At 39.9% G+C, this 17182-nt stretch overlaps 1 protein-coding gene across 2 annotated transcripts in view; it reads left to right on the top strand.

Moving 5' to 3' along the window:
* Window positions 1-17182, top strand: part of coro2a (coronin, actin binding protein, 2A) — a 43485-nt gene that overhangs the window by 24416 nt on the left and 1887 nt on the right. For both annotated transcript variants that reach the window (XM_031276725.2, XM_031276726.2), the window contains exons 2-11: window positions 4227-4427; window positions 7576-7692; window positions 8121-8270; window positions 9077-9256; window positions 9934-10050; window positions 11896-12000; window positions 12087-12183; window positions 13393-13505; window positions 13645-13735; window positions 16243-16502. In XM_031276725.2, coding sequence (XP_031132585.1) covers window positions 4227-4427; window positions 7576-7692; window positions 8121-8270; window positions 9077-9256; window positions 9934-10050; window positions 11896-12000; window positions 12087-12183; window positions 13393-13505; window positions 13645-13735; window positions 16243-16502 — 1431 coding nt within the window. The remainder of the gene's footprint in view (window positions 1-4226; window positions 4428-7575; window positions 7693-8120; window positions 8271-9076; window positions 9257-9933; window positions 10051-11895; window positions 12001-12086; window positions 12184-13392; window positions 13506-13644; window positions 13736-16242; window positions 16503-17182) is intronic.

Genomic DNA, 17182 nt, shown 5'->3' with positions numbered 1-17182 from the left:
GATGGATTGCCATGAAATGTGGTTCACAGATTCATGTTCCCCACAGGATGAATTGTGATTTTGTGATTTACGAAATGGTCATCTAGCACCACCATCCAAATACTTTTTCTGACCAAATACCTTTTGTATTTTATTTAGTGCTAATAGCAAATGTTAGCAGGCTAACACACAAGTTTAAACATCAGTCATGTCAGAGTCAGCAAGACTAGTTTAAACATAGTAAACATAATTGTAAAGTAAGTAAACTATAGTGACAATGAAGTTGAATTGTTGTTAGTATTATGTTTGAGGTAATGCAAAATGTTTGCTGACAAGTTAGGTGTGTGAATACTGCAAGTTGAGCTGCCAGGATGGTCATATGGATGTGACTGATAGTGCCTTAGAGGCAGTCAGACTCTTAAACACCTGAGTAGTTTAATGAAGCTCCTCTTTAGGAAACAGTCCAGTGTGACAGCATCAGGCTCTCTGTGATGGCCTGGGGTAGAAGGTAAGAGGTGGAGGAGTAAACCGAGACATGAAGAGTCACAATCTCCACCTGTGCAATGTCTGTTACTCTGAGATTCTCCTTCTTTATTTATTTTCTTTAACCAGATTTTTTTCTGTCTGTCAGTTTCATTCCCTGCTCAGCTTCTTTCCAGCCCTCACTGCTGCAGCCACACTTGCATCAGGCTAACCAAATGCTGTTATTTTTATTTCACTCACTATGATGTCACTTGATTCTTGGCATCTTGGTTGTATTTATTTTGCCATCATCTGAAAGGCCAGCAGGCAGTCCACATATAAAACAGGGTAATGACGTCATGGTTTTTAAAGATGGGAATTGTTTTTAGGTGACATGTGATTTCTAAAAAAACAGTGTGTTATGATATGTTTGTGCCAGGAATTGTTTTTAGGTAATGTGTGATCTCTAATGTGTTTGTGCCATACCTCCTGTTGTCTTGCTTTGCCCCTTTATGTCCTTGCTGTCTCTGTGTTGTTGTTGTTTGGGTCCATTTTATGCATTAACATCTTGTCCATCAGCCTCCTCCACCCCTAATTCATAAGTAATGACCATGCAGCAGGCAGGCAGGGAGCCAGACAGAGTAGCAGAGCAGACATGCCGGCTGGCCAGGCCTCGTCCCAGCGGACCAGAGCCACTTACCTCTCACAATAATGACATATGCATCGACTAGCTTAAGGAAAGTGGCTAAAAAGAGACTTAGGATTTGGGAAGTCTCACAGGTTTTTTCCACCTTATTTATGTACTGTATTATAATTGACTGAGTGACTGATTTTATTTGGAGAGGGTCCTTAGAACAACCTGGTTAATGCAAAAAATAAATTTGATGGCCAAAAAATATTAAGGGTAACACTGAAAAACCGTAATAATACTGAAATCATTAAACAAGCCATCTGTTTCATAAGTACAATTATAACTATAAATATTGTAATTTTGAACACGTAAACAAATTATCTAATGACGAACAAGAATAAACAGTAAACCAATTCAAATTTGCTGCTTTGCCCCTCGTGTCTCATACCGACGCACAAGTCTTAATGACACAGACACACAGAAACAGGCAGAATGAAGCTCTGCATTTACTCATAATCCGACAATGTGGTATCTTCCTACTGAGGTGTGTGTGTTTAGTTGTGCTTTAGCACATAACCGTTGGGAAACAATTGAAAAATATAACATTTCATTCTTTTAATTTTACCATATTCTTATTACTCTGGGACACGAAGACAGCAGAATAATCATACTTTACAAATAAAGGGTAGTGAACAAAAAAAAAAACCTCACATTATTAATAACAAATAGCAGGAATAAAATTGGGACTAAAATAACACCCTGTGGAACACCACAAGATATTGTCATTAAAAAGGAAATGGTGAAAATAACCAATACTTTATTGTTTGTTTGATCCCTCGGTAATCCTGAAGAGTACCTCAGCAACTGAAACAAAATGATTTAAAGAACAATTCCGGCGCAAAATGAACCTAGGGGTTAATAACATATGTGTACCGAAGCGAAGGTTCTCTGGGATCTGTTTTCATGCTAATCGAATGTGTCTCTAGCTTGAAACAAGCTACCGCAAACCGGGAGCTAGCTGCTAATGCTAGCTTTCGGGGCACAGTGTAAATCACTATTTGATTCCACTAACAAGGCTCGAAATAGCACCACACTTAAACGGTACCATAATGAGGGTCCCTACATGCAAACCGAAGCATTGATAACTTTGTAAGTGTACAGACAGTTTATTACAAAGATAGATTATAAAGACAGTAGCGTTAATGTCAAGGAGGTAAGCTTCGCTTCAGAGCTCGAACCTCCTATGGCGCCATTTTGATGCTACAAAGCGATCACCCGACGTTAGCATTCCATTGACTGCCATTCATTTTGACATTTTTTGACAATAACTTTACATCTGAAGCGTTTAAAGACTTTATTTGTCCATTGTTTATTTCTAAAGAAACACGACAATGTATAAAAGGCTCCATTACCTTGTACCTCACGTTATGGCTCCGTAGTAGACGTTTTTGTAAAAATAGGCTAACGATTGTGTCTGTTTAGCTGTTTAAGTTTAATTACTAATGTTAACTAGCATTTTAGTTAGCCTGTGTCCATGTTATCTCCTTACATATACCTACGCTCTCCATCTCTGCAAGATTGGGAATGATTGAGATTTCTCTTGGTACAGCTACCAGAAGACTTCCAACTTTCAGACACGTTGCTCACGTCATATTTACGTCGTCTCTCTCAGTTGGAGGCTGCGCAGTAATGCTCAGCGCTCACCGGAAAAGTGCTTCTAATATCCTTCACTGGTCTCCGTCCAGAGCAACGGGATCTGTTGGTCCATTATTATATACTGTCTATGGTTAATGTTTACATGCGGCCGTCATCTTGGATATCAGTCATGACCAGTCGAACGACGAACGCCGTGCAACCAGTAACCAGTAACATAGCTCAAACACAGCGTTCGTGATTCCACTAGTCATGACTGTTATCCAAGATGGCGGCCGCATGTAAACATCAATGCTACTGTCTTTATAATCTATCTTTGTAATAAACTGTCTGTACACTTACAAAGTTCTCAAAGCTTCGGTTTCCATATAGGGACCCTCATTATGCTACCGTTTAAGTGTGGTGCTAATTTGAGTCTTGTTAGTGGTATCAAATAGTGATTTACCCTGTGCCCCGAAAGCTAGCATTAGCAGCTAACCCCCGGTTTGCGGTAGCTTGTCTCAAGCTAGAGACACATTCGATTATCATGAAAACAGATCCCAGAGAGCGTTCAACTCGGTACACATATGTTATTAACCCCTAGGTTCAATTTGCGCCGGAATTGTCCTTTAAGGCTTCTTCCACTTTTGTGTTATTGTATACTAATCCATTAATGCTCAACCCACTTAAACTGTATATTGTTTTTGTTTTTATTTTATAAATGTTGAAACTTTACTTATGTTAAGCTTAGGGTTGAACAACTTAAACTCAATCATATGTACAGTATTATTAATGGTGTAGCCCCAAAGTATTTGGGATTTCAGATTTTGATGGTGCACACTCAACATGCCCATGAGACTAGGGCCAGTGTCCGTTCATGTAAGGTGCCATGTGTGAAAAGTGAAGCAAGAAAATCCTTTTTTTATACAGGAATTATTTTATGGAATAGCCTACCACTTCATATCAAAATGGCAGCAACGAAAAGGGATTTTAGATATAAAGTTAGGGTCTACCTGTGGAATAAAATCTAGACTGGGGACAGGGTAATTTATTGCATTGTAGTTCATGGTGTTTTATCTGGTATTTTGATGTGTAGTTTTTTATTTTTTTATTGTTTTAACCTCAGAAGGACTATGTGTTTGCATGTGTTGTATGTCCTGTTCTCTTACGTCATCGACCATGTTGGAAAAAAGTGTTTTTCGCTTTTACATTTTATCCCTTGGATACCCTCCCCCCTCCCTTGTTGTCTTTCTATATCCATAAATAAAATAAAACCAAACCAAACAACAAATATGTTTCAGTAAATGCCATTAAAATAAGGGAGGTAGTGTTACTGGGAATGTAACACAAAGCTCCTGATGCTCTGGTAGAACTGATCCATCCATCCCCAAAAAGAATTAAAGCATACTGCTTGAAAATGTACAAAAACCTTTATTATCATGACTATCTAACCTATCCATAACCACAACTATGAGAGATGATTCTCCTTGACTAACCTATCCTCTCCTCCCTCCTCTCTCAGATGACATGGCGTCCTCAGTACCGCAGCTCCAAGTTCCGCCACGTGTTTGGTAAGGCCGCCACCAAGGAGAGCTGCTATGATGGTGTGCCAATCACACGCAGCGTCCAGGACAACAACTTCTGTGCTGTCAACCCACGTTTCCTGGCAGTCATCACTGAGTGTGCAGGGGGAGGGGCCTTCCTGGTCCTCTCTATCAATCATGTGAGTATCTCCATCTCATGGCAGGTTTTACAGACTGATGACAGCGTTTTAAAGAGGCATGTGCACTACTTCACTCAGGATGCTGATAATGGATACTATGATATGTTTAGTTGATTTGTACTCTGAAGTGAGACAATTGCTCATGCTACAAGGGGTAAAAATGGGAGAACAGCCTGGCTCCAGACCTCTGAATCTCCACTTTATTTAGCAATTCAATTCGGTCTGATGTTATACAGTTGATCATTTCTCAGGTTGGCAAACATCTAGTCTTGCTTTGCCATACCTTCCCCCCACAGCGCTGCGGAGGAGGGTCTGGCTAGTCCACACAGCATACTGGGATGGGAGTGAAACGTGCTCTGGTTTATTGGCATTTCTTTAGACCAATCGCAATCGTCATGGGCGGTGCTAAGCACTGGGCAGAGCCACGGTGCCGCTGCAAAATAGCCTCGGGAAGGAACTTGTTTAGGTGGAACGTGTACGTTCAAAAGTTGTTTTAGTCGTGCAACAGAAAACTCAGATTGGACAGATAGTCTAGCTAGCTGTCTGGATTTACCCTGCAGAGATCTGAGGAGCAGTTAACCATAGTCCTCATAAATCGACCGGAGTTTAAAATTCCAACACAAAGAAGGCGGAAGGTACCGGACATCCGGACGAAAAGAGTGAAATCCGGCAGAATTTCCGGCGGCACCGGAGCAATCCCAGAAGTGGAACGTCGTGGATATCCAATACAACGGCTTTGCCATGAATTCTACTATTATGAAGCTTAAACATTTTCATTTTGTTGACACTGTCAGAAAGGTGATAAGGTTTATCATTGAGGTCGTAGTGGTTGGTGGTATTGTACTGGGCCGCATTATATTGAACAATGTCAGGAAAGGTTCTCTCCTAATACGAGAGTTCTTATAAACATCTAACCAAAAGAAGTTATTAGAAATGGACATTTTACTTAAAAGTGTAGCTACATCAATGAAATATAGCAGCAAGAAAAGCAACTTGAATAAAAGTAATAACAAACTCCTAAATCAGCACATTTATTTGATTTCTGTGAAAAACATGAACTGCTTCTGGGAGATGCGTCACTCTCTGCTGATTGCATAGGCAAATCTGACAAAAATAATCTCCTCTCCAAAACAGAATCCTCCACAAAAAGTGACCTTAATAGTTGCCTGATCCATTTTATTTTAAAGTAAGATGGCCAATGGTCCTTGTAGTTTATCATAAGTATTTTTTTTGCTCAGCGTAAAAAGATGGTTGATACTGTTTCCAATGAACATAATGATTAAGGTTTCTTCCATCTAGCTACCTAACCTAAGGTATACAACAAGAGAAATCAGGAAAATCAACATACATTTTTTTCCACTCATAACCAACCAAAAAGCTTGGCAGTTTCACAAAACATGAAACCGTAGCAGTTCACATCATAACTTATTCTGTCATCTGCTGAGTGCTCCTCATCTTTTATGGTTTCTCCTGCACTCACAGCACACCTGGAGAAGACAGCTCTGCTCTCAGATTATAAATAGGACAGCAGCAGTGGAGCCAAAATAATCTCTGAATTCCAGGAAACCCCCGGCAGCTCATTCACTTCAACCTAAACATTGCATGTGGTCTTTTTTTCTCTCCTCATTATTCTGTCTTATCTCCCTCACCTTAATCAAGATTCATCAAACACTCTCCCAGACATATTAATGCATATTATCACATCCACTGGTGTTATCAGTAACAATAGTGACCTCTCAAATAAACTGAGCCAGACTTCTTCACTCGTGTGCTAGTTAAATTTACAGTCCTGCTGTATGTCTCCAGTCTGGAGCAATTCATCAAGCTGAACACCTCTCCCTTCTTTCTCCCTCTCTTCGTCTGTCACCATCTTTTAAATTGTCTTGGTGAATTATCACCACCCTCCTGGCATGGGCAGGAATTGCGTACGAGCTTAGGAATGACATAACTCATTTTGTGACCCCCCTCTTCCCCTCCTTTCCCTGTCTCAAGGAGGTGAAACTTCCCCCTTCTGCCGCCCTTTACCTCCCATCTATGTGTGTGCACTCACAGATAAGCTATTGTTCTGTGGATGAAGTAGATGACACATATATACAAGAACAGAAGTGCTATGTTCTGCTTACTTGTACATGCGTTAGGTTTGCTGGAAGGCACAGATATGGGTCACATCATTTCCATGTTCCAAACACAATTTAATTGCACAGGAGTCTAGCCTGCAGGTGTGTGTGTGCCAGTAGAAGGAAGGTTTTATGAATGTTTTGAGGCTCTGGAGGGAGCTGCATGAAGTCTGATAAATTGTGTAAAGTGATGCATCAATTGGGCCTGAAGACTACAAGTTTGAAAATAAAAATATCTGTGGGTGTGGAGTCAGAAAGAAGTGACTCTACCAGACGTCTGTAGCTCAAGGCTACATTAGCCGCTACTAGCACACAATACACCTGAGTATCCGACCGTACTGTTAGTTGTCGAGTTACATTGTGGGTAATGTAAGCACCAGGTTTTGACAAGGAAGAAGAATGCATGTTATACAAAAAGATGACAACTGCTTCATCAGTTTTGATACTTTTTTTTCTTTCTTTTAACTGTCTATCATGAGCTGATAACAGCTTACAGTACTGTAATGCTTAAAGGAATAGTCGTACATTTTAGGAAATGCACTTTTTCCTCTTCTTGCCGAGAGTTAGATGAGAAGTTTGATACCATTGTAATGTCTGTATAGTAAATATGTAGGCAGCCGATTAGATTAGATTAGCATAAAGTTCTCAGACAACCAGCGGAGACTGGAAAAGAAAAAGTCTGGCACATAACCCTGCTATAAAAATCAGAATTGACATTTTTACACTTTGTTTTTTTGTACAGCTTAAATAAACAAGATATAATGTGTTAATTGGTGAGCTTTAAAGGTGCTGGTAGGCAAATGTTTTAAACCTTTGTAGAGAGCCAGGCTAGCCGTTTCCCTCTACTTCCAGTCTTCATGCTAGCTTGCTACATATTTACCATACATAAGTGATGTCAATCTTCTCAGCAAGAAAGCACATTAGCATATTTCCCAAAATGTCAAACTAATTATTTAATCCAGTAATACAAATCAATTTGTTAATATGTTCTGTATTTAAATTATTTTTAATTTTTGTGTTTTGTGTATCAGACAGGTAAAGTGGATCCTCTCCACCCCCGAATATCGGGCCACAGAGGCAACGTGTTAGACGTCAAATGGAATCCCTTCAACGACTTCTGCATTGCCTCCTGCTCTGAGGACACCACGGTTTGTACACACACAGACGCACAAAATACATTTTCAAAGTGGTTCACGGATGTGTTATCATTTCCCTGGAATATGAGCATGTAGCAGCAGGGAGATCATTTTATTGCCTTTCTGTTTAGCCTTCAAGAAGAACTAGAAGTCATTCCACACATTCCTCAGATCTGACCTGGCAAAGAACAAATACTTGTACACAGAAAGAGAAACGAAGAGTCAACAGCTTTTAAGACTATTTTTTTTATAAAGTGTGACATTTGTTTTCTGTATTCAGTTGACCCTTGATTATTTCTGTAATGGTCATTTTTCATAGATTTAGAGGTATTAAGTGCAACAATGTTTGTTTGTTTTTTTGCGTGTGTGTTTGTTAATGTGATTTTGTGTGTGTGTGTGTGTGTGTGTGTGTGTGTGTGTGTGTGTGTGTGTGTCTTTAGGTGAAAGTGTGGGAAATCCCTCCTCATGGTGTGCTGAAGAACCTCACATCACCATGGAAGGAGCTTCAGGGTCACAGCCGCAGAGTGGGCCTCATTGAGTGGCATCCGACTGCTAACAACATTCTCTTCAGTACAGCCTATGACTTCCAGGTAATACACACACACACACACACACACACACACACACACACACACACACACACACACACTAACCCTAACTAGTAAACTAGTAAAAAGAAATTAGGAGGACCTACTGTACTAATAACTAACTGTATTACAATGCAGCCAAATAGGTCACAGCTGTTTGTCGAAGTATTGTATGCAGCTTAACAAGCACTTCATATATTACTGCAAAAATTCATCATCATTTTCACTCTAAACTACTGGTTTTGCTGTGAGCCGAGATGTGACCAAGTCAGCCTTACTCACAAGTATTAAGTCCCAAGTCTAAATGAAGAATATCAAGTCAAATGTATGTCAGTAATGTCAAGTCAAGGCATCAGAAAGCTTCAAATGAATCTGATTGCATCTAAAACTATTTTTTCAGTCAACTGCCTCTTTTCATATGCACAACCAAGTGCATTAGTGCAACACCATGAGGAAAGATTGTCGTTAAGTGTTGGCTGTTATCCCCATTTGTATGACACATTGCATCCACCCTCTGTTTATGACAGCAGTGTTTTTGCCCCGCCTTTGACTGTGCAAACAGCTATAAGCATATTTCCTTTAGACATCATCAGACATCACTTTATACGAACCAGTTTGCTTCAAGCATATCCTGATTTTAATATAGAGAACCAAGTGAAGTCAAATCAGACAAAATAGGAATCTTAAACCACTTTTACATCTAAAAAAACTTATTATGGTATTTATTTAGCTTAATAAAACCTGAAATCTTCAATAAGTGAATTTCCTACAAAAGAATCCAAGCCTTTTTGTGTAATTTACGCCTCCAGGTGATGATCTGGAACCTAGACTGTCCAGAGCAGGTCATGAAGAACCCCGTGCGGACAATCAGCCACCACACAGACGTCGTTCTCTCCATGTCTTTCAACACAGACGGCAGCCTCCTCGCCACCACCTGCAAGGACAGGAAGGTCCGACTCATAGAGTCACGCTCAGGAAACCTACTACAGGTAATGCTGTGTGTGTGTGTGTGTGTGTGTGTGTGTGTGTGTGTGTGTGTGTGTGTGTGTGTGTGTGTGTGTGTGTGTGTGTGTGTGTGTGTGTGTGTGTGTGTGTGTGTGTGTGTGTGTGTGTGTGTGTGTGTGTTGCTACCGGTTTTTAGACAATTCTGCAGTTACATTTGAGAGTGCTCGAAAGGCAGTTACTAAAGTATGTACCACAATCTGTATGTGGTATGTACCAGCTAATCTAATGTATCAGTGTAACTGTAAAGAAAATGTGTAGGTAGGGATATTATTTATTATTAGATATTTTCAATCAATAAAACCTTAAAACCATGAGCCTTAGTTGCTGTGTAAAATAGCATCCCAGCCAATAAGTGGGAGTTCTCGGCTTATTTCCCAGCCCAGGCACTCATCCAGCACCACACAGCCAAAACTGACACCTCTGGCCTGAGCAGGCCCACACCATTACTCCACAGACCTCTGGGTCAGCAGCCAGTGACTCACATGCTTTACATCAGTCTGCTCTCATTACCACGCCTGCGAAACAAGCTTCTGTGGACACACAAGGAACATTACCTCACAGTTTATTATTAGTCTATAGCTGTTTATATTACTTTAAAAAACTGTACATATCAAATGTTTAGTATGCTTGATGCTTTGTTTGATATATGTTGTGTTTGCAGGAAGCCAACTGCAAGAAGCACAAAGCCAGCAAGGTGCTGTTCCTGGGTAACATGAAGATGCTCTTCACATCAGGCACTTCACGTTGGAACGACCGACAGTTTGCTCTGTGGGATCAGGTGAGAACAACTGACAGCACATCATATCATATCATCTCATATCAAAGGACCACTAACTAGCTTTTTTGGCGCTTTCATGCACATCTGATGGTCTTAATCAGCAAATTGTCACCTGGATCAGGTGTCAGTATTGGCGTTTTTCCATTACATGGTACCTGCTCCACTCGACTTGCCTCGACTCTACTCGCCTCGACTCGATACTCTGTGCGTCCGTTTTCCATTGCAGATTTTAGTACCGCCTCAGTGTGGCTGGTCGTCATAGCGGCGCCACAGTAAACTGTTGTGACCTAACGCGACACACACACAGAACGTCGAAGGTGTGTTGTTGCCACAGCCAGAAGACACATTTTGTTTCAAATGAAGCTGGAGGCAGCAAAAAAAAATACAGCTGGCTAAACTATTTAAAAATGGCGGGTTTGTTCAGGACACCCCCGTCTGTTGCTTTCACGTCACATTTTGGTATCGCTTCAGCCCGCTTGGAACCTCGACTGAGGTGGTACTAAAAAAAGTACCTGTTAGCAGGTACCAGGTACTTTTTTTCATAATGGAAAACCAAAAAAGGCGAGTAGAGTAGAGTCGAGTCGAGGCGAGTTGAGCAGGTACCATGTAATGGAAAAGTGCCATTAAGTGGAGTTTCTGTCATGTGATGACACATACAATCACCTGAACCAGCTCCATTCACTGATGAAGACCATGAGATGTGCTCTGTCTCTCTGAAATAGCTAGAAACCTTTTGAGTTTTGTATTAAAATTTCTTGTTGTATTTCATCAACAATCCAAAAGACTCAAATATGTTCAGTTTACTGTCAGATATCACAACAAAGAGCATCCAATCCTCACAACTGGGAAGCTGCAACTAGTGAATGTTTGGCATTTCTGCTTGAAAAATGGTTAGACAATTAATCGTCTAATGCAGGGATCTTCAATAGGGGGTCCGGGACCCCTAGGGGATCCCAGAGTCACTGCAGGGGGGCCTCCAAGTTATTGTTAATCTTTGAAAGGTTAAATTTATTTTTTTAAATGTCTTGACATGATTCCAACATATTATTAGCGAATATAAATCGCCACTGATGAGAGGCTTACTGGCCTATAGGTAAGGTAGTCACTAAGGTAGCCATCCAGAGATACAGGTAATCCTAAGGATTCACTGTGCCACATATGTGTAACTTATAAAATCAAGCCGACAATTAGTATTTTAATAGCTTAGTATTCTATGCACTAAAATGGTATGTATATAGGCTTTTGGCCACCCTACACGTTATTGTAGGCCCAGTTTAATATGCAACTTAATTTTATACAATATGTAGTAGGGGGTCCCTGCTCCGTCTCTCTTTCAGTTAAGGGGTCTTTGGCTTAAAAAAAACATTGAAGACCCCTAATGAATGAATATTGAAATAAGTATAGAAAGGAAATATTAAGAACAGTTGAATACCTTTGACATAATAAACTTTGGGTAATGGTGTTCAACTGTTCAACTGCTCCAAACGGCCTCATGTGTGAATTAAATACTTTAACTGTAGAAAAAACAAATAAAACATGTAGCACACCCAAGTTCTTTCCCATCCAAAATATACTGCTCAATATGAAGTGGAATCTCTCTCACAAACACAACTCTGCCATCTAGTGGACACACTAGTGGATTTTGGTGTGTTTTGATGTGTGAGTGTATCGTGGGTGGAAGATTAAAGCCGAAGAAGGGATTAGGGATTGAGCACTCAGTGTTTTTAATTCAGCGCTGGAGAGTGCTTCTTATGTAGAAGTGGATTTAAATGATGGAGTGTTTTGATGTTGTCCTGGTTACTGGTACTTAAGTTAGTTTTTTTTTTAATCTTTGTGTGTTTGTAGGACGATCTGTCTGTGCCTTTGTTAGAAGAGAACCTGGATGGTTCGTCTGGAGTCCTTTTTCCTTTCTACGACCCTGACACACACATGCTGTACCTTGCGGGGAAGGTGAGTCTCTGAAAGCACCTAGAAAGTCTTTCTACACAAAATACTTTTAATATTATTGTTACAAAGACCTCTCTTGTCTCTGTCAGGGTGACGGAAATATGAGGTACTATGAGATCAGCTCAGAAAAACCGTATATCCACTACCTAACAGAGTACCGCTCAAACCTACCTCAGAAAGGAATGGGTAAGGAACACACACAAAAATACCTACACACTGTCACTATATACTATTTTAATCAAACTCCAGTATGCTGGACGTCTCATGTAACTATTTCCTTATATGAATGTGTGTAAAATGTGGCTGTTTGGAAACTCCATCTGCCTTCTGGCCGTGCTGCCTCTCCTGCACCTGTAAGCAAAGCTGCTGTGCAAATAAGCCTGCAATATTTGAATAGCCAAACCAGCTGATCAAGGCCTAGATCATGTGAAGTGACATGCACACGTTTTAGACTTTAAACTCATGAAAAGGATATTGTTGGATGAAATAACTTTATAAACTAGCTCAAGATTTTGACATTTCATTTTTTTTTATGAAACTGAACAGCAGCAGGTCTTTTCTATTGAGTTACAAAGATATAAACTACTGTTCCACCTGCGGGAAGCTAGCACGATGTAGAATTTTTACAGACTCCACATGTAATATATCTATCGATTAGACCCATATTTTAAGTAATTTTTTTAATTAAAGTCCTGTTGTAAAAAAATAACCCAGTTTCAACTGAAACTTTAAAAAAAATATGATGTTTCCCAACTTCAAAGCAGTCTGGCAGTCAAAAAAATGTGGGCGCCCAGATAGCTCAGTTGGTAGAGCGTGCGCCCATATATAGAGGTTTACTCCTTGACGCAGCGGGCCCGGGTTCGACTCCGACCTCGGCCCTTTGCTGTATGTCATTATGTCATTCCCCCCTCTCTCTCCCCTTTCATGTCTTCAGCTGTCCTGTAAAATAAAGGCCTAAAAATGCCCAAAAAATACTCTTTAAAAAAAAAATTAAAAAGAAAAGAAATGTAATAAATCCTTGAAAAATGAATGCCCAAATTCATTGTTAAAAAACAATCAACTTATTTTAATTTAGGTGGGTGTTAAAAAGCCTATAATTGCTTTACTGTACATTAGAGGTGTGAATCTTCACTGATCTCCCGATTCGATTACGATTATTTTTTTTCTTGTCAAAGCATGATATAATAATTTACATGTTATTTGCAGTTATGTTTTGTCTTGGTGTTTTTACATTTCTATCTTATCTCCATTGTAGTGTACAGTAACTGTACTTAACTCTCAACAAATATAACAAAAGATACTATAAGTATATTTTACTGCACAGTAGTGCAGCAGAAAAAGTGGGTCTCCTGTGTACCAGAGTAAAACTGTCTCGTCCTGTGTGTCCTCCTTCAGGCGTGATGCCAAAGAGAGGTCTGGATGTGAGCTCCTGTGAGGTGTTCAGGTTCTACAAACTGGTGACAATCAAGAGTCTCATTGAGCCTCTTTCCATGATCGTACCCCGCAGGGTGAGAGTACAGCCACTTGCACAAACCACAAACACCGGGGAGATATATAAAAGAAATGCATCTACTTTTTTAGCTGAATAGATTTCAGGGATCCATTTGGTTGTGCGTATGACTGAATTAACTGTGTATGTGTTTGTAGTCGGAGTCATACCAAGAAGACATCTATCCAATGACGGCTGGTAACAAGCCTGCTTTGACTGCAGAGGAGTGGCTCAGCGGCATAGATAAAGGTCAGAATGTGTGTGTGTGTGTGTGTGTGTGTGTGTGTGTGTGTGTGTGTGTGTGTGTGTGTGTGTGTGTGTGTGTGTGTGTGTGTGTGTGTGTGTGTGTGTGTGTGTGTGTGTGTGTGTGTGTGTGTGTGTGTGCGTGTGTGTGTGTTCTTGTTTAACTATATTCGTGGGGTCCAAAAACCGGGAATACAGTATACTTGTGGGGTCCAGACAGCTTTGTGGGGCCAAAATGCTGGACCCCACAACTTTAAAGGGCTGTTTGAGGGTTAAGACTTGGTTTTAGGGTTATATTTACAGTTGTGTTCAAAATAATAGCAGTCCAACATCACTAACCTCATAAATCAAATTTTCTGGTAGAAGTGATATTTCTACATGGCAAATAATGTACTAGTAAGTGTTGTAGAGTCATAGAAAACCAACAGACTCAACAGTCATGACATGCATGCTGCTTATTCTGTGTAATTGAATCTGTAATTGTTCAAAATAATAGCAGTGTTGTGTTCAATTAGTGAGGTGATTGATTCTGTAAAGAAACAGGTGTCAATTATGGCCCATATTTAAGGAAGGAAGGAAGCAAATGTTGTGCATGCTGGTTATAGTGAATTTCACACTGAAATACTCAGCAAAATGGGTCGTTCCAGACATTGCTCTGAGGAACAGCGGACTTTGATTAAAAGTTGATTGGAGAGGGGAAAACGTATAAAGAAGTGCAGAAAATTATAGGCTGCTCAGCCAAAATTATTTCAAATGGCATCCAAAGCCTGAACGACGTGGGAAAAAACGGTCAACTACCATTCGAATGGATCGAAGAATAGCCAAAATGGCAAAGGCTCAACCAATGATCAGCTCCAGGAAAATCAAAGAAGACTTAAAGTTACCTGTGAGTACTGTTACGATCAGAAGAAGGCTATGTGAAGCAAACTAACAGCTAGAAGCCCCGCAAAGTCCCATTGCTGAAAAAAAGACATGTACTGAATAGGTTGAAATTTGCCAAAGGACACATTGACTGGCCAAAGGAGAAATGGGGCAACATTCTGTGGACTGATGAGAGCAAAATTGTTCTTTTTGGGTCTAGGGGCCGCAGACAGTTTGTCCGACGACCCCCATGCACTGAATTCAAGCCACAGTACACTGTGAAGACAGTAAAGCATGGTGGTGCAAAAATCATGTTATGGGGATGTTTCTCATACTGTGGTGTTGGGCCCATTTATCACATACCAGGGATCATGGATCAGTTTCAATACATCAAAATACTTGAAGAGGTCATGTTGCTTTATGCTGAAGAGGAATGCATTTGACATGGGTCTTTCAACAAGACAATGACCCAAACCACACCAGTAAGCGAGCAAAGTCTTGGTTCCAGATGAACAAGATTGATGTTGAGTGGCCAGCCCAATCCCAGACCTCAATCCCATAGAAAACTTGTGGGGTGACATCAAAAATGCTGTTTCTGAGGCAAAACCCAGTAATGCAGAGGAATTGTGGAATGTAGTTCAATCGTCCTGGGCTGGAATACCTGTTCACAGGTGCCAGAAGTTGGTCGACTCCATGCAACACAGATGTGAAGCAGTTCTCAGAAATAATGGTTATGCAACTAAATATTAGTGCAGTGATTCAAAGTAAAGCAAACTCTTGAGACACTTTTCAGTTTATACAGTAAATGTTTGAGTTTGTAAAGAAAAATGCAAATACTGCTATTTTTTTGAACAGCCTAATATTACTTTTTCTTCACTTTCTGTAAAGGTATAACACAAACTTGATCAATTTTGGTCATGTTTTGATTTGGAATTGAATGTGCAGTGTTCCCAATGCATTGATATTATGGAATTAAAAGCTATTCTAAGGATTTTTGGCATTATTCACTTTTTTAAACACATTGCTATTATTCTGAACACAACTGTAGGTTATGGTTAGGGTAAGGGTTAAGGTTAGGCATTTAGTTGTGATGGTTAGGGTAAGGGGCTAGGGAATGCATTATGTCAATGATGGGTCCCCACAAAGATAGTGAAACGCTGTGTGTGTGTGTGTGTGTGTGTGTGTTTGTGTGTTTGTTTGTTTGTTTGTTTGTTTGTGTGTGACATTTGTATATGTTGGTGTGGTAGTGGGGGATCTCTTCACATACTGTATGTAAAACAAAAACTTAACTTCAATCACTTTTCTTGAAATCATTGATTTTATATCAAATCCTCACAATAGTCAAAGATGATATCTAATAATCACATGTATTAACTATATTCTGAGTTCCTACTTTAATTTCCATACTGTAGGTGTATTGCGTCACTGATTTTTTACTGTTAAAGTTCTATAGTATCTAATCTAATAACGGTAATTCCTGTATTACCAGTGGTGGAAGAAGTAAAAGTACATCAGCAAACTTAACATTGTAGCTGGTCAAGTTAGGGCTGATTTGAACTACTTTATATACTGTCAGGTAGTTTTAATTTATTATACTATACTTTCTGAGAACCCAAATTCTAAGTCTCAGGATAACTCTCTTTCTCTCTTAGGTCCAGTGCTGATGTCTCTGAAGCCAGGTTGTCAAGTAGCAGAGTCGTACTCAGAGATGAGCAAGGGACTGGGAAACTCACTAGACACTCGCAGGTCTCACAGCAGACCAGGCGCCCTGCAACTGGCATACATTCAGGACCAACTGGGAACCAAAGATGGCAAGGAGGACAGCGGTAATACGGAGGACGACAGGAGTCGGACTCCTGTCAGCAACGGAGAAGACCTCGCGCTTTGCTCTCCGCCCAGGACTGAGAATGAGGTACTGAATGATTTTGGTCATTCTTCGAGTTTATGTTCTACTGTTTGTACAATGATTTTGTTTTCAAGGGCATCAGTCTAAAAACCATGTCAGTGCTATTTATTTACAACCTAGTTAATTACGTTTTATGATAAAATTAATCTTTGTGCTTTCCATAAATTTAATGGAAGAATTAGAAATGTCACAGACTGAGATAAAGCTGTTTTCTAACCATAAAATTAAAATAGAATAAAATGAATAAAGCACGACAAGACTTTAAAACTTGAATTTAAAAAAAAAAAATCAAACAGTCGTCACTTTGATTGACATCTTTTCATTAAAGTAATACAATTACACTGTCAACAGTAAAGAAAATATGAATTTAATGATTTCCCCCTAAAAAACATGCAGAGGAGGCTGATTAGTTTTTTGAGTCCTGTCAGGCTGTGTAAACAAGCTCCACCAATCAGGTTAGGGCAGTCTCTATGTTGCCTGAGAGGCAAAACCTCAGGTAAAAAAAAGTCCAATACTATACCAGCTGCTGCTCAGAAAGCTTAAGGATAAGGCTGCTGATGTTCTATATTTTTTGTTATTGACAATAAATCCCATGAAAAGACCAAAACCAACATTAAAGTAATCCTACTTATGTATTGTCTCTCTTTTATTGCTCTGTGTGTGTGTGTGTGTGTGTGTGTGTGTGT

Source organism: Sander lucioperca, chromosome 4 (genome assembly GCF_008315115.2).
Source record: "Sander lucioperca isolate FBNREF2018 chromosome 4, SLUC_FBN_1.2, whole genome shotgun sequence".
NCBI lineage: Eukaryota > Metazoa > Chordata > Actinopteri > Perciformes > Percidae > Sander > Sander lucioperca.
Note: the sequence above shows the minus strand (reverse complement) of the source record. Positions and strands in the feature narration are given on the sequence as shown.